We start from the raw sequence: 17,984 nt of genomic DNA, 5'->3' as shown, positions 1-17,984 counted from the left end.
GCTTTCAATCCTTCGCCGCAAATCTCTGAATAAATGCCATTGACAGCTTTAGTGATGGAAAGGTTAGCGTGAGTGTCTACAAAAATGAATCTACATGGTGATGATTGAGAATGGGAGTGACTTATAGTGTAAGCGATGAGTCAAACTTGGAAAAGGACAACTGGTAGAAAAGTAAATCATACTTTTTACAGGATAGAAAAAACACACCGAGTTAATAAAGCTGATCGTGGACTTCAGGAAACAGCAGAGGGAACACCCACCTATCCACAAACGGGGCCACGGTGGAGAAGGTGAAAAGCTTCAAGTTCCTCACACATCACTGACAAACTGAAGTGGTCCACCCACACAGACAGTTTTGTGAAGAAGGCGCAACAGTGCCTCTTCAACCTCAGGAGGCAGAAGAAATTTGGCTTGGCACCTAAAATCCTCAGACTTTTACAGATGCACAATTGAGGGCATTCTGTCAGGCTGTATCACTGCTTGGTACAGCAACTGCACCCCCCGAACCACAGGGCTCTTCAGAGGGTGGTGCGGTCTATCCAACACATCACCGGGGGCAAACTACCTGCCCTCCAGGACACCTGCAGCACCCGATGTCACAGGAAGGCCAAAAAGATCCTCAAGGACAACAACCACCCGAGCCACTGCCTGTTCACCCCGCTATCATCCAGAAGGTGAGGTCAGTAAAGGTGCATCAAAGCTGGGACTGAGAGACTGAAAAACAGCTTCGATCACAAGGCTATCAGACTGTTAAACAGCCATCACTAGCCCCTTAGAGGCTGCTAACCTATATACATAGACTTGTAATCACTGGCCACTAATAATTGGCACACTAATCACCTCAATAATGTTTACATATTTTGCACTACTCATCTCATATGTATTTACTGTATTCCATTCTACTGTATTTTAGTCTACGCCGCTCCGACATTACTCGTCCAAATATTTTTACTTTACTTTTACTTTACTTTAAAAACAAGCACATAAAAAACGTAAGTCATACATGCACATGAATAAAATCATTGAGGATAACACACAAAAGTCTGGGACTTATTTCCATTGTTGTACTCTTACTTGTTAGATATTACTGCACTGTTGGAGCTAGAAACACAAGCATTTCACTACACCCACAATAACATCTGATAAACATGTGTATGTGACCAACAAAAATGTATTTGATTAAAGGTAGGTACTAATAGTCGAGCACAGGGCCATGGGTTTACATTGCTCCGGGTGTAGGACATTCTAGGAAATGTGGGGCTTTATCTGGTACTCTGTGAATCGAACTGTAACTGACAAAAGAAAACCACCAACACACGCCTGTGACAACATTGACAATGTATAAAAGACAAACATTGAGGAAGTTGCTACGTTCCGGCCTGGTGTCCCTCAGGGTAAGCCTTGAGGAATGTAACCTTAAAACCTTTTGACACTGATAATGAGGCAACCAATGGCAGGGCAAGACACTGCTGCAGGTGTCTGCAGATACACACCCACTTAGTACGAGCTAGAGAGTGAGTCAGCACAATGCAGCGTCACCTGAAACCTGGGAGAACAGTCACACACACTACTACCTAGGAGGATCCTGCCCCCAAAACTTCTCCTGCATCCTCCCCGGAACTCAAAAACATCAAGAGGAGCGATGTGCTTTAAACTGTATACCTGAAGCACCAACCATGTCAGAGACTTTTCCATACTCCTCAATGGTAATGACTAATCTCCAGGCATAAACCTAATTTGTCATGTTGAGTGCTGACACACCTAGGGCCTCTGAGGATTGTGTAAGTATGAGAGATGCGTGGGTTGAAATGGATGCTGCTAATTGATTGGTGCGGGCAATTACAGAAAGTCACCTTACACAGGCTATTCCCATGGGGATTTATCTGTCAACAAAGTTGAATCTTTACTCTAATTGTGCATCATGTAAATGGGATTCACACTACATCTGTACGATTCACCATTTCTTGATTTCTGTCAAGATGCTGGTACTTCAAATAACATGAAGCTGCCTAATGTCACAGTGGCCAATTTCCAGCACAGACAGAGGTTAACAGCGGCCAGAACATCTTCTAACATTAGCTGATGGAGCAGATAGCTCTCCGCATCTTGACAGATACAGCATTGACACAGACAGACATACCATTTATCTCGGTACCCCCTGTATATTGGCTCGTTGTTGTGTTACTTTTTAACTTCAGTTTATTTGGTAAACATTGTATTAACTTTTTCTTGACCTGCATTGTTGGTTAAGTGCTTGTAAGTATTTCACGGTAAGGTCCTACACCTGTTGTATTCGGTGCCTGTGACAAATCCAATTGGATCCCCACCTTTAGTGCGACAGGTAGCCTAGCGGTTAAGAACGTTCGGCCAGTAACAAAAACGTTGCTGTTTCGAATCAACGGTTTTGTCTATGTACCCTTGAGCAAGGCCCTAATTTCTCCTGTAATGTAAATCGCTCTGGATAATAGTGTCTTAAATTATGCCCATGTATTGCATTCACTGAACAAGTCTCTGATATCGGTAGTAGCCAGGGATGGCAGTGAAAGTAAATGCATTTTATTGCTCAAAGCTAGATTTGCTTGCTAGCTAACTAGGCATGGGACTAGATATAGTAGGGAATTAATAGGAGGGAGACATTAGCTAAGTTAGCTATGTTACAGTAACTAGCTAGTAAGTGTTAACGTTATCAAATCTATTGGCTGGCTAGGGAGCTAACATTACATCAATGCGACACCAACCTGTATAACACTGAATTTACTTGCTACATAAAATAAATCAAACAAACTATGGAAGTGATGTCTTGCTTCAGCTAGAAAGTTAGCTAGCTGGTCCCGAGAGCTCGTCGAGAAAAGCTTGTTAGCTAGCATCAAAACAAAGATTAAGCACAAGTTTGCGCTTCTTCACATTCCATTCCATGCACAAAACTCAGAGAACTGTCACATATAGTGTTAAATAATTACTGTACCTGAAGATTTGGGACACCTGGTGACGCTTGACTTAATTTGACAGGGTGACCAAACGCTCTGTGTGAATTGACACAGAAGCGGAAATGCTTGACCACAGGGGCGGTCTCATGACAAGCCAAACGGCCAATCGGGCATCCATGAATGGACCGCCTGATCCACACAAACACATGCTGACAGGCTGGAAGAAGAACAGAGTGTACTACTACTGTAAATAACATTACACACTGTACTCAGTATTCGGATACAAAAACGTGTTTTATCCACATTAGTGATAAGGTGTATGGCAAAATATCGAATTACTATCAAAGTGATATGTGACCCAACAATCAATTTCCAGAGGACAGAGGAAATCATTAATGATTATGGAAAATACTTGGTCGATTTTCTTACCACACCACCTTGTTGTTTTTCATTTTGATCATTTATATCTGAAATCTCCTAATCCCATGGCATTACTACACAACATCAACAGCCAACACATTCTGTCTGCTCTCATGGACACTGCCAAAGCCAGGTGCACAACCATGTCTGCATGAAGGCTCAGTGAATGGTGAATGGTAATTGTTGGTTGTATTGAAGTTGATAATGCTTTACTGATAATGCTGGTGATGATGAGAGAAAACCATGGGACTGTAGTAGAGACACCTCCTCTACAAATGTCAAACTGTATTCTAAAGTGAATGATATCACATGTACAGACAATTGTAGACACATTAGGCAATCAAATACAGCAACTGACAGGGAGAGTATTTTTCATTCCCAGTCTACCTACTTCCAGCATGTCCTGCACCAAAGATAAAGCTGGGAGGGATGGGAGTAGATCTATAGCAGTAATCAGGAGGCAGTGCATTATTAATGAGGGATAAGTTTGGTTGCCATGTATTATTCTGCGTATCGATAAGGGAGGCAGCAGTGACTGATACACCCACCTGCTTAGATCATCATAAAGCAATGACTACTGGCCGCTGCCATGACCTGCAGTGACCCTGTCAGAAATATGCACTCACTGTGTGTGTGTGTGTGTGTGTGTGTGTGTTTCAGATAAGAGAGAGACACGAGAGGAGGAGGGAGAGAGAGCATAACAATCAACCTCGATCATTCGCTGAGAGCAGATGAGATGTTGGGTGGATTAGACAGGATCTTGGCCAACTTGTGTTGCATAAGTCTGATGATTTGATGAGTGAGGGAGTTGTTTTCTCCATTCAAGCACTGCCCAGTTCTGGGCTATTCAATAAAACACAGACCTGTTTGTCTACTCACACCCCCCTGAAAACAGGGAGAATGTACAGAGAGAGTGGATAATTATGGCCATTGTTGAAGCGGCATCGCTCTGATGGTTCACGGCAACGCAAGAGAAGTTGTTGAGCCAGCTTCAGAGAAAGAGTTATTCATTCAGCATTATGAACGGTAATTACACAGATAACCAGGGCTGGAGAATGCCACAGACTAGTTTAGTTCAAGTGCTTCAGAGAAAAAAAAAAAATGTATTTATCTCTTGGCATATCACAATAAACTATTTTATTATTTTGGAATTTAGATTGACCAAGAAAGCTTTGAGCGTAGGAAACATTGAAATTGATGTGTCAAATATTTTGTAATCAAATAGGCTTCTCACAAATTACTTATCACAGACTTATTTTTCTGTGAGGATATGTTGTTTACTTCAAGGAGTAGTCGTGTTCATTGTTTCAGGGGGTAGTCATACCTATTGCTCCTTCTTGCTGACGCCCTGATTTCCCTTGCAATGTCCTTACTGGCTGTTCCTCATATCCCCACTAGATGGAGGTAGAGAACTGTGATACATTTTCTTGATCTTCCACAATCAGTTTGATCAGAAATCTATTCAGTTTTCATGATATGCTGTCTCCCTAGATTAAAATTGTTAATGAGTGAAAACTGTAACTATTTTGAGAGTTAATTGAAGGCAATCCAGATGTTGTGAGAACATTATTATTTGCCCATTTGACCAAAAGACAGCTCAAATCGAAGGTATGATTTCCCGTGCATACGAAGGTCACATACTGTATTAATGTAAATATAATTTGCTGTGATTTATGTCACACCTTTTTACTATTTATATTCCTGTGTGTCACTCACCATGTCAACACACAACAAGCAGAGGAAAAAAATAACAAGGCCAGATGAAAGATGAGCATACAGTTATCATCATTGTTGGCATCCAAACCATCACTATGGAGACTTGGTGGCAGTGCACCGCCAGAGGGCCCCAGAAACAGTGTTCATCTAGGCCTCTGGAGGGACAACAGAGCAGTAGGGGGTCCTACTATTGATATCATTATTACAATTATTCTGGGATGAAAGCAGAGGAAATGCTTGTTATTCATACTATAAAAAAATAATGTTACTTTATATTCCACCAGCAGTTAAATTATGTTTTAAATCTGTCTCTGAGAATGCTGGCATACTTATGTAATAGCACTGCTAATAGATAATAGCCAAGTTCTCAAAACTTATGTTGAGGATGACTGGATTCCAATTATTTTATGGTAAAGACATGCTTGGACAGCAGTCTTTCTATATGGGTAATAGTCTCCTGTATATCCAGAGCGGATGGACTTCAAATATCTAAACTGGAAGGGAAAGAAAAAGGTGTAAGATCATTAAGGACTATCTCCATGTTTAGTGAGTGTTGGTTCTCTCCCTCCCTGTTCCAGCTCTGAGAACGATAAAACGCTGGGCCCCGGTGCTGTCTGTGATTCCATGCCATATCCTGGCTCTGCCAAGGATGCAGCCATGGTAGCCCTGGCACCACAAAGTGCCTTGTTTGCACTATGCCCAACCTAGCAGATGGCATATCTTGCAGAAATGCCCATCTTCAAACAGTAAACAAAGGACAGACAGACACAGACAGACACAGACAGACAGACAGATAGATAGATAGATAGATAGATAGATAGATAGATAGATAGATAGATAGATAGATAGATAGATAGATAGATAGATAGATAGATAGATAGATAGATAGATAGATAGATAGATAGTGGCTCTTCCAGTAGGATGTTTTGCAAGGCTGACAGCCTTTCATGTATTATCTCTGTGCAAATCCGCTTTGATAGGTTTTATGTAACATTGTTACATGATCCCTGGCGGAAGCTCACAGCTACTCATGACTTACTTTATGATATTATTCCATTATTGGTCTTTGAATATTGCCATTGCAGCATGTTAATCTATTATTAATGTGTTTTTTAGGAGCTGGGGTGACTATCAGCCTGCATTAGACCCTGGAGAGGCTGGTAATAACCCTGTAAGGGGTTAACCAGGAGCTTTGTGCTGTGCTGTGCTGTGCTGTGTGTGTGTGTGTGTGTGTGTGTGTGTGTGTGTGTGTGTGTGTGTGTGTGTATGTGTGTGTGTGTGTGTGTGTGTGCACAACTGAGCAAGAAGACAAGTACATTAGAGTGTCTAGTTTGAGAAGGAGACGCCTCACAAGTCCTCAACTGGCAGCTTCATTAAATAGTACCCGCAAAACACTAGTCTCAACGTCAACAGTGAAGAGGCGACTCTGAGATTCTGGCCTTCTAGGCAGAGTTCCTCTGTCCAGTGTCTGTGTTCTTTTTCCCATCTTAATATTTTATTTTTATTGGCCAGTCTGAGAAATGGCTTTTTCTTTACAACTCTGCCTAGAAGGCCAGCATCCAGGAGTCGCCTCTTCAATGTTGACGTTGAGACTGGTGTTTTACGAGTACTATTTAATGAAGCTGCTAGTTGAGGACTTGTGAGGCGTCTGTTTCTCAAACTAGACACTAATGTACTTACAATCACTAATGTACCCACTCCTCTTTCTGTTATGGTTAGAGCCAGTTTGCACTGTTCTGTGAAGGGAGTAGTTCACAGCATTGTACAAGATCTTCAGTTTCTTGTCAATTTCTCGTATGGTATAGCCTTAATTTCTCAGAACAAGAATAGACTGACGAGTTTCAGAAGAAAGTTCTTTATTTCTGGCCATTTTGAGCCTGTAATTGAACTCACAAATGCTGATGCTCCAGATACTCAACTAGTCTAAAGAAAGACAGTTTTATTGCTTATTTAATCAGACAACAGTTTTCAACTGTGCTAAAATAATTGCAAACCGGTTTTCTAATGATATCCCATAACAAATCTGCCGTTTCCAGCTACAATAGTCATTTACAATATGAACAATATCTACACTGCATTTCTGATCAATTTGATGTTATTTTAACGGATGAAAAATATGCTTTTCTTTCTAAAACAATTACATTTCTAAGTGACCCCAAACTTTTGAACGGTAGTGTATGTTTTTTTTTTTCTATTATGAATTTGAGGGAAGCATTTGATAAATAAACCACGTCCTGGCCCATTTTGAAACTAGTCTACTCACGGACTGCTAATTAGCTTATTTGTTCAATAACAAGCTTGTTCAGTCATGCTACCTTAAATCCCCAAAGTATACGTTTTATCCTAGTGGAGAGAGTGGGAAAAAATACATAGTTTGATTAGGGTGTAGTCCTGGGTAGATTTAGGCTATGGCATGTTGTCTTCTTGAGATTTTCTGTTTAATTTCTTTCTTTCACATCTTTCACATTAGCTGATGTAAGTCAGTGCAACAAGTCCTATTCCTATTGCTACCATATTATAGGATAATTAGTGTGCTTGTCAGTAAGAACAGTACTGTTATTCCTTTTAGTATTTTATTATTCCACTTCTTCCCAATTTTGATGATGTAACTACTTATTGAAATCTAATATGCCTACTTGGGTGTTTGAAAATATATGACAAGAGGCTTTGTTGGCATTCATGTAGGTAGGCTATGCCATTGATTGTAAGTCATGAAAACGAGAATAAGCTGTATTGAAATGACTGTTACCTCAATTATTTAGTCATTTTAGTTGTGTGAAAGCTGCTAGGCAGAGATGGTAAGGGGTCTGTCTCTCAATAGCTCATAAACGCAAAGGATCTTGCCTATGTATTGTAAGATGATAAGTATCTGCAACTAATGGGGCAACTTGGAGAAATGAATTGTTATAGCAGGAACATTTTCAAACCCCCTGCACTTGGGGAACATACCCCCTGCAAAACTTTCTTCAAGCCCTATTTTAAAGGGATAGTTCACCGACATGAATTCATGTTTAACAAAATTCTTAGTAGATCTAATATCTCTATGTTCATCACACAGTGCACCTGACTGATGCATTTATCTGTTGAAATTCCACTTCTGGCTTTGGGCTAAACCCCAATGTCCTGAAATCCTAGAAACCCCCTGGTAAACATGTTCTATAAGCAGAACTGTATATGTTATTTTATGGATTTGGCCAGCTAAGAAAGGCAGGGGTTTCATTTGAAACATTGCCTAATTGTTTACCAGTAAATTTGGGCTGAATTAATTATATTTGTGTCATCCATTTCCTGCAAAGCTTTACACCAGCCGGCCTATACTGTCCAAATATTGTTTAAGTCTGAATTTAATAGCATATAGCCTATTTATGTATTTTTTTACCTGTGCTTCTTGAAACGATCTACAAGTCTGGGTGGCAGCAGAGAGCACTAAGTGATGCTGAATTTCCAGACAGCGATTCGCCACAGACAGAACCGCTAAAGCTGGGCGGAGAAAAAAACTCGCGAGCACACTTCCACTCTGTTTCTACCACTTCGAACCACTCCGGCGAGATAGAGTTGCATATGTTAGTGCAATATGAGTAGAAGATGTGCCAAAACCTAAACGGAATTAACCATAAAACATCATTAGGCCTACAGCGTGTTATGTTATTGTAGCCTAATTTGCCGTTTCCATCTCTATGCGCTGTTAAATCCGGTTTAATAGGGATTGCTGCAGTTTATTTGTTTGCAGTTGTGAGATAAAAGCTCGACTTCTTCTGCCTTTTCTGATAGGGGTTTCATTTCTGTTTTTCTGTATTTGTCAAAGCGGAATGAATGACAAAGACAAAGGCGGATGTTAATTCGCCAACTCACTTTGTCTCGCCGAAGGAAAGGAGACACAGGCACAAAATGGAAAGCGGGACGGAGAGCGCCGACAGCGGGCAGGCGAAGCCTCAACAACAGCACCAGTTCGAGCAACAGCCCGTAGTGCAGCCCATTCAAGTCAACGCAAAGAAAAAAAATAATCGGGCTCCATCACCCGCCAGACCCAAGGATGTGCCTGGATGGTCCCTCACCAAGATCCGTGGAGGAATCGGTACACCAACACTGAGCGTTAAACCAGGATCCATACATTTAGGCAGCCGGGTGTCCAGGCGTAGTCCGGTTAGCGGGAAAGAGACGAAATCTGATAAAGGAAAACTGACGGGAAAATCCACGGTATCGGTAGCCAGTGCCCAGAAGAGCAGCAGTAAATCGATGAAAGGTGGTCGGAGGAAGGTGTCCGATGCGAGCAACGCCTCCGACGACCAGAGCAAAGACTCCGGTTGCGCTGCGGGCAAACGTTCATCAACGGATAGCAGTTCCGAGCTCTCCGATTGTGCCTCAGAGGAGAATAAACTATCCACGGACGCTCTGAGTAGTGACACCGAATCCAACAGCCGAGGCGGGGGTCTTGATGGCGATAAACCAAGCAGTGACTGCGGACATGGGCCACCGGATAGGGGTAGTCGTGGTGACCATCACGCCAAGACCCCAGTGGATAAGGACCGAATCTCCCTGGGAGTGGAGACCGTAGGGGGGAGCATTTCTCCCGGGGATGAACGGTCTCTCACCTCGTTCGACAGCCGGGTGCCTGCCAGCACATCCCTAGCTTTCTCCGACCTGACGGAAGAGTTCATGGATGGCATGCATGAAGAATTAGTCAGAGAAATCGAGGAACTGAGATCAGAGAACGATTACCTAAAAGTAAGCATATGTTTTCCAGATTTTCTTCAACTACAGAAATGCCTTCCTCAGATTGCTCTCATTTGTGAAAGAAAACAACAACAAAACCCTACTCTCCAAGAACTGTTCTGTTCAAGGGGCAATCTGTAGTTGCTACCTACATTTTCTACGTATAAATGAATGATATTGTACTCATTGATTCTTGAAGAAAATAACTTAGAAATGCCCCATGAGCTTAGTTCAACTGTCATAGTCCCACAGACAATCCAAAATATAAGCTTGTTTTACTCCAGTGTTTGTAAACAAACACTATATGGCCTCAAAACATGTTTAAAACATGGACTATGCATGGTCAAAACTATAATTTTGGATGGTCAGTACTTGCAACCATATCTTTGTCTGTGAATTTGAAAGTGGTTACATTTGTTCAGCCCCAGCCTTCAATTTTTACTGAAACGGGGCGGGGAGTTCACTTTGTTGTTGTTTCAACTGCTGAATGCCGCTTTAAGAGATGGAGCCGAACTACTGTTTTCATTGGATCACCAAAAAAACCTAGATTCATTTGCATAAAATATTCACGCATAATTACTGTTCTGAACTTCAAGTTTAAAAAATCAGGGCAAACCCAAATGGGCCACATAGCCAACAACTTCTAAAGTGCAAGATTGTTAACTCATCCTCACTCTTGTCCAAAAACAACAACAAAATACCACCTTTAGGGTGGTCAGTGTTATCTCAGAATATAAACCCAATGTTTTCTCAGCTGATGATGGTCAGGTTAGTGAATTCCCAACACATCAGAGGTGGTTTCAGGGGCTCATCCGTTACGCACGGGATGATTACAGTGACATGGTTAAGACAGCTTGACTAATTGTATTTTATCTTCCAATATCATTGCCACACTTCACGGAGACTGCCTCAGTGGGGGAGCTTAATAATTCATTGAATTATCCTACAGGCCTGTGTGCAGAGGCGCGTCATGACAACGGGTTATCCAATCATCTTCTAGGTTACCTTGAGCACATTTTCTTTCTTTAGAATTAGAATGATGATTATTATGGTATACATAGGCCTCCCTAGGCTACTAAGATCAAAAGTCCACCAAAGGTTCACTAGGACAGTCATGCACACTTCCACAATCATGCTAGATTTTTTGATTGATTGCTGACCATAATCATCAAATCCAGCTGACTGATTGATATTTATTTTACTAGGCAAGTCAGTTAAGAATTCTTATTTCCAATGACATCCCTGATGGAACAGTGGGTTAACGGCCTTGTTCAGGGGCAGAACGGCAGATTTTTACCTTGTCTGTCTGGGGATTCGATCTTCTAACCTTTCGGTTACTAGTCCAACGCTCTAACCACTAGGCTACCTGCCGATTACCACAGACAGCCATGAGGAGCCACATCCTTTTTTATTAGTCAGTCTAATTCGACGTAGAAATCAGGTCATGCGTGCAGCCATAGTAGTACCAGACCTCCACCACTGCATTCATTCATCCCCTGCTTCTGTTCTCTACACACCTGTCGGACTATAGCAGCTGTTTTCTGGAGGTAGCCTGCCTCGTGCAGATGCTGCAGTCGAGTGTGCCTACCGTCCTCATTCCACACATCATTGTTTGTACCGGGCTGCACTAGTGACGAGCTCTGCAGTGGTTGACCCACATTCCCCTGTCTTGTATCAGCGTGCGCTGCACGGCAGCCCTCCGCACATTAGCCATGCGATAAAATGCTTCTATTTACTACTACTACTACTACACATTTCATCCACCACCACTCTTATAAATATTTGATCTGCCTTATTACTATCCCGTTGTCAGGGGGGTTGAGGGATTTGGGATAATGCCTCTCAAACTGCACACTGTGTTATGTAAATAGTAGTAGGTAATGCCAGGTTAAGCCCCTAAGGCTTTTTGTGTTTGAAATAAATCATAAATCATTTAAATCATAACATTGTTATTATTCAGGTATTTGTCAGCTGGGAAAAGTTCAGTTCTGTATTAATCTCAGTGTTCTGTAGGGGTTTACCCCTGGACTGGTTATGTAGTCTACCAGTTATGATGGGGTTATTAATATACATTGTTAATAATTCTGAGAGGAAGATACACATCCTGCCAAGGAGACAGTGACAATGATGGTGTTGAGGACTGATCAGATGCTGACATATACTGTACATTAATGATTAGAATGAGTATAATGATTGGCTCATCAATACCCTGTATATGGTAGGTAAGCATTTCCAACTATTCTTACCCCTCTTCTCTACTCCATCCTTCCCCCCTCCTCTCTCCTCCATCCTTCCCCCATACTCTCTCCTCCATCCTTTCCCCCTCCTCTCTCCTCTCTCCTCCATCCTTCCCCCCTCCTCTCTCCTCCATCCTTCCCCCATCCTCTCTCCTCCATCCTTCCCCCTCCTCTCTCCTCCATCCTTCCCCATCCTCTCTCTTCCATCCTTCCCCCATCCTCTCTCCATCCTTCCCCATCCTCTCTCCTCCATCCTTCCTCTCTCTTCCATCCTTCCCCCCTCCTCTCTCCTCCACCCCCCATCCTCTCTCCTCCATCCTTCCTCTCTCTTCCATCCTTCCCCCCTCCTCTCTCCTCCACCCCCCATCCTCTCTCCTCCATCCTTCCCCCCTCCTCTCTCCTCCACCCCCCCATCCTCTCTCCTCCATCCTTCCCCCATCCTCTCTCCTCCACCCCCCCATCCTCTCTCCTCCATCCTTCCCCATCCTCTCTCCTCCATCCTTCCCCCATCCTCTCTCCTCCATCCTTCCCCATCCTCTCTCCTCCATCCTTCCCCCATCCTCTCTCTTCCATCCTTCCCCATCCTCTCTACTCCATCCTTCCCCCATCCTCTCTACTCCATCCTTCCCCATCCTCTCTCCTCCATCCTTCCCCCATCCTCTCTCCTCCATCCTTCCCCATCCTCTCTACTCCATCCTTCCCCCATCCTCTCTCCTTCATCCTTCCTCCATCCTCTCTCCTCCATCCTTCCTCCATCCTCTCTCCTCCATCCTTCCTCCATCCTCTCTCCTCCATCCTTCCCCCATCCTCTCTCCTCCATCCTTCCCCCATCCTCTCTCCTCTATCCTTCCCCATCCTCTCTACTCCATCCTTCCCCATCTTCTCTACTCCATCCTTCCCCCATCCTCTCTACTCCATCCTTCCCCATCCTCTCTACTCCATCCTTCCCCATCCTCTCTACTCCATCCTTCCCCCATCCTCTCTCCTCCATCCTTCCCCCATCCTCTCTCCTCCATCCTTCCCCATCCTCTCTCCTCCATCCTTCCCCATCCTTCCCCATCCTCTCTACTCCATCCTTCCCCCATCCTCTCTCCTCCATCCTTCCCCCATCCTTCCCCCATTCTCTTTCCCCAGGATGAGATGGAGGAGCTGCGCTCTGAGATGTTGGAGATGAGGGATATGTACATGGAGGAGGATGTGTACCAGCTGCAGGAGCTGAGGCAACAGTTTGAGCAGGCTAACAAGACCTGCCGCATCCTGCAGTACCGCCTCCGCAAGGCCGAGAGACGCAGCCTCCGCGTGGCCCAGACGGGACAGGTAGACGGGGAGCTCATCCGGACCCTGGAGCAGGACGTCAAGGTGAGAGGAGAGGGAGAAAACTGTGTTTGTAAGGGTGGGGTGTGTCTGTCATCATCGACTTTGATGGACAGCTAAGGTGGTGTGTGTGGGTATGTGTGTGTATGGGTGTGTACAGGCCAATGCATAATTCATATGTTAGCAACACCATCAGAAACTTGAAGAGATACTGAACATTGGGTAAATTGCTAGCATTTTTAGGTGTTCACAGACTTCAAAGATAGGGGGATAACGGATCATAGGACAAAAGTTACATTTGGCTTTAAATGCATCCATTCACAAACCATTGATGGGATTTCTTGTTAGGAGAGACATTTCTGGTTGTGGGTCTTCCTACTGACCTGAGGCTATGGTTACACATCCCAAATTCACAGCTGTTTGTGAACCATTTCCATGTGACAGTAGCACAATGAGGTCTTTCTCAGAAATAGGGGAAGGAGGGAAGAGAGGGGGAGAGGAGAGTGGAGGGTGATGATGTCATCCCCCGAAGGCCGGCCGCTGTCCCTCATTAAAAACAGTCCAGTTGTACAGTGCCTTGCGAAAGTATTCGGCCCCCTTGAACTTTGCAACGTTTTGCCACATTTCAGGCTTCAAACATAAAGATATAAAACTGTATTTTTTTGTAAAGAATCAACAACAAGTGGGACACAATCATGAAGTGGAACGACATTTCTTGGATATTTCAAACTTTTTTAACAAATCAAAAACTGAAAAATTGGGCGTGCAAAATTATTCAGCCCCCTTAAGTTAATACTTTGTAGCGCCACCTTTTGCTGCGATTACAGCTGTAAGTCGCTTGAGGTATGTCTCTATCAGTTTTGCACATCGAGAGACTGACATTTTTTCCCATTCCTCCTTGCAAAACAGCTCGAGCTCAGTGAGGTTGGATGGAGAGCATTTGTGAACAGCAGTTTTCAGTTCTTTCCACAGATTCTCGATTGGATTCAGGTCTGGACTTTGACTTGGCCATTCTAACACCTGGATATGTTTATTTTTGAACCATTCCATTGTAGATTTGGCTTTATGTTTTGGATCATTGTCTTGTTGGAAGACAAATCTCCGTCCCAGTCTCAGGTCTTTTGCAGACTCCATCAGGTTTTCTTCCAGAATGGTCCTGTATTTGGCTCCATCCATCTTCCCATCAATTTTAACCATCTTCCCTGTCCCTGCTGAAGAAAAGCAGGCCCAAACCATGATGCTGCCACCACCATGTTTGACAGTGGGGATGGTGAGTTCAGCTGTGTTGCTTTTACGCCAAACATAACGTTTTGCATTGTTGCCAAAAAGTTCAATTTTGGTTTCATCTGACCAGAGCACCTTCTTCCACATGTTTGGTGTGTCTCCCAGGTGGCTTGTGGCAAACTTTAAACGACACTTTTTATGGATATCTTTAAGAAATGGCTTTCTTCTTGCCACTCTTCCATAAAGGCCAGATTTGTGCAGTATACGACTGATTGTTGTCCTATGGACAGAGTCTCCCACCTCAGCTGTAGATCTCTGCAGTTCATCCAGAGTGATCATGGGCCTCTTGGCTGCATCTCTGATCAGTCTTCTCCTTGTATGAGCTGAAAGTTTAGAGGGACGGCCAGGTCTTGGTAGATTTGCAGTGGTCTGATACTCCTTCCATTTCAATATTATCACTTGCACAGTGCTCCTTGGGATGTTTAAAGCTTGGGAAATCTTTTTGTATCCAAATCCGGCTTTAAACTTCTTCACAACAGTATCTCGGACCTGCCTGGTGTGTTCCTTGTTCTTCATGATGCTCTCTGCGCTTTTAACGGACCTCTGAGACTATCACAGTGCAGGTGCATTTATACGGAGACTTGATTACGCACAGGTGGATTGTATTTATCATCATTAGTCATTTAGGTCAACATTGGATCATTCAGAGATCCTCACTGAACTTCTGGAGAGAGTTTGCTGCACTGAAAGTAAAGGGGCTGAATAATTTTGCACGCCCAATTTTTCAGTTCTTGATTTGTTAAAAAAGTTTGAAATATCCAATAAATGTCGTTCCACTTCATGATTGTGTCCCACTTGTTGTTGATTCTTCACAAAAAAATACAGTTTTATATCTTTATGTTTGAAGCCTGAAATGTGGCAAAAGGTCGCAAAGTTCAAGGGGGCCGAATACTTTCGCAAGGCACTGTATATCTTTAAAAAAAGAGAGAGAAAGAAACGGGAAGAAAAGCTCCCCTTCTTTCTGGCAATCAAAATATTATGCCTCTGAGCGGTGTTTCTGTGCTGACTCTGGGGGATAAGGAATTGGTCTGGCTCCCGAGTTAGGTCCTCAGCAGCCAATCGGGGCGCAGCGGGAGGGCGCAAGGCTCTCCAGGCCGAGGGAAGCCAGTCAAAAAAGGCTGTTAACACAGGAAACCAAAAACAAACCACAGGGATGTGACCCCGGCGGCCTCTGCTCTCCGCCATCTCTCTCTCCGTATTCCTAAACAGCCCAGTCTCTCAACACATACCTGATTGTTTCCTCTAGCTACCAACTACACCAGGTCAAATGTTCTCTTGTTCCCTCAAATTGGCTTTAAACACTCCCATGCCCTCCCGACTTACTCCAAACTGAATTCATCTGAACAGTGAGGCTGGCTTTGTTCTCTGACAGTAGGGGTTAATCAAGCATCAAACCAAGCACTGGGGAAGGAAATGTGTGTCACATGTTTAGAGGATTTAGGCTATATGTATTCCTAGTGATATTTGAGACCTGTCCTGTACCAGCCACTGTAAACTCTCTTTAACCTGAACACTAGTACGCTATGTTACATTCAGTGGATACAAGTTGTTTCAACACATTGGGGAAGGTTCTTTAGAACAAAAAAATACTCAGTCTTTATTAGTCACATAGTACTCAACCAACATCACATAAAATAACATACTGTAAGTTGATAGGGCTGTGGGGGGGGGGGGGGGGGGGGTGTACCCTTGCAAGCATACAGTTTTCACATGTGTGTGATATCTGGAGATGGTCATGGGATACCCCTGGTCATTTTCTGGCCTCTCTGACCCACTGTCCTAATTCCAGAGCTATGAAACATCTGGGTCTGATACAGGAAATAGAAAACAGTGAGGTCTACCACAATGTCAATGGGATATACACTAAGGGAAATACAGTATTTGCTCCAAGAATGTCCAGTAGGATATGGAATTAGTCTTGCATTACACTGTCTGGGTCAGTGTTTTTTCTTCAAGGCAGCTAGCTAGCTTAATGGATACACATCAAACCATTCTCTCCCAGGAGGCTATGATGCTATTGTCATTTCTTGCTGGGGAAAGCGACCAAGGTATTTTATTTATAGTCATAAACCACGGTCTCTTCACGCTACCTGTGATCTGTGGTCTTCACTGTTTACTTGGCTCAGGTGTGAAAGATACCATATCCTTCCCTTCTGAGCTTCACATACACAGGATGTGTGGGCTGAGATTCCATGTACTCATAGCAATAGACGAGTTGCATATTTTATTTTAATTCAATTTTTTATTTAACCTTTATTTAACTAGGCAAGTAGGTTAAGAACAAATTCTTATTTACAATGACGGCCTACCCAATGACGGCCTACCCGCCTCCTGCGGGAACGGGGGCTGGGATTAATTATTAAAAATAAATATAAATATAGGACAAAACACACATCACGATAAGAGAGACAACACTACATAAAGAGAGACCTAAGACAACAACATAGCAAGGCAGCAACACGTGATAACACAGCATGGTAGCAACACAACATGACAACAACATGGTATAGTAGCAACACACCAAGGTAGCAGCACAAAACATGGTACTAACATAATTGGGCACAGACAAGAGCACAAAGGGCAAGAAGGTAGAGACAACAATACATCACACAAAGCAGCCACAACTGTCAGTAAGAGTGTCCATGATTGAGTCTTTGAATGAAGAGTTTGAGATAAAACTGTCCAGTTTGAGTGTTTGTTGCAGCTCGTTCCAGTCGCTAGCTGCAGCGAACTGAAAAGAGGAGCGACCCAGGGATGTGTGTGCTTTGAGGACCTTTAACAGAATGTGACTGGCAGAATGGGTGTTGTATGTGGAGGATGATGGCTGCATTAGGTATCTCAGATAGTGAGGCTTAAGAGGGTTTTATAAATAAGCATCAACCAGTGTGTCTTGCGACGTGTATACAGAGAAGACCCATTTACAGAGGAGTACAGAGTGCTGTGATGTGTCCTATAAGGAGCATTGGTGGCAAATCTGATGGCCAAATAGTAAAGAACATCTAGTCGCTCGAGAGCACCCTTACCTGTCGATCTATAAATGATGTTGTCGTAATCTAGCATGGGTAGGATGGTCATCTGAATCAGGGTTAGTTTGGCAGCTGGGGTGAAAGAGGAGTGATTACGATAGAGGAAACCAAGTCTAGATTTAACTTTAGCCTGCAGCTTTTATATGTGCTGAGAGAAGGACAGTGTACCGTCTAACCATACTCCCAAGTACTTGTATGAGGTGGCTACCTCAAGCTCTAAACCCTCAGAGGTAGGAATAACACCGGTGGGGGGAGGGGCATTGTTCTTACCAAACCACATGACCTTTGTTTTGGAGGTGTTCAGAACAAGGTTAAAGGTAGAGAAAGCTTGTTGCACACTAAGAAAG

General features: G+C 43.4%; 2 protein-coding genes across 6 annotated transcripts in view; one reads left to right on the top strand and one right to left on the bottom strand.

Moving 5' to 3' along the window:
• Positions 1–3,059, bottom strand: part of LOC139368711 (oxysterol-binding protein-related protein 2-like) — a 37,983-nt gene extending 34,924 nt beyond the window's left edge. The window contains exon 1 of one of the 4 annotated variants that reach the window (XM_071107983.1): positions 2,966–3,059. The gene's annotated coding sequence lies outside the window, so the exon portion shown is untranslated. The remainder of the gene's footprint in view (positions 1–2,965) is intronic. The other 3 variants (XM_071107990.1, XM_071107988.1, XM_071107986.1) reach the window with 3 other exon arrangements.
• Positions 3,060–8,566: 5,507 nt separating this feature from the next.
• The window catches only part of LOC139368710 (microtubule cross-linking factor 2-like), a 75,899-nt gene continuing 66,481 nt past the window's right edge, over positions 8,567–17,984 (top strand). For both annotated transcript variants that reach the window (XM_071107982.1, XM_071107981.1), the window contains exons 1-2: positions 8,567–9,788; positions 13,148–13,372. In XM_071107982.1, coding sequence (XP_070964083.1) covers positions 8,877–9,788; positions 13,148–13,372 — 1,137 coding nt within the window. In that variant the 5' untranslated portion in view covers positions 8,567–8,876. The remainder of the gene's footprint in view (positions 9,789–13,147; positions 13,373–17,984) is intronic.

This window comes from Oncorhynchus clarkii, chromosome 16, assembly GCF_045791955.1.
Source record: "Oncorhynchus clarkii lewisi isolate Uvic-CL-2024 chromosome 16, UVic_Ocla_1.0, whole genome shotgun sequence".
Classification (NCBI taxonomy): Eukaryota; Metazoa; Chordata; class Actinopteri; order Salmoniformes; family Salmonidae; genus Oncorhynchus; species Oncorhynchus clarkii.
This window is presented reverse-complemented; position numbering and strand designations above follow the sequence as displayed.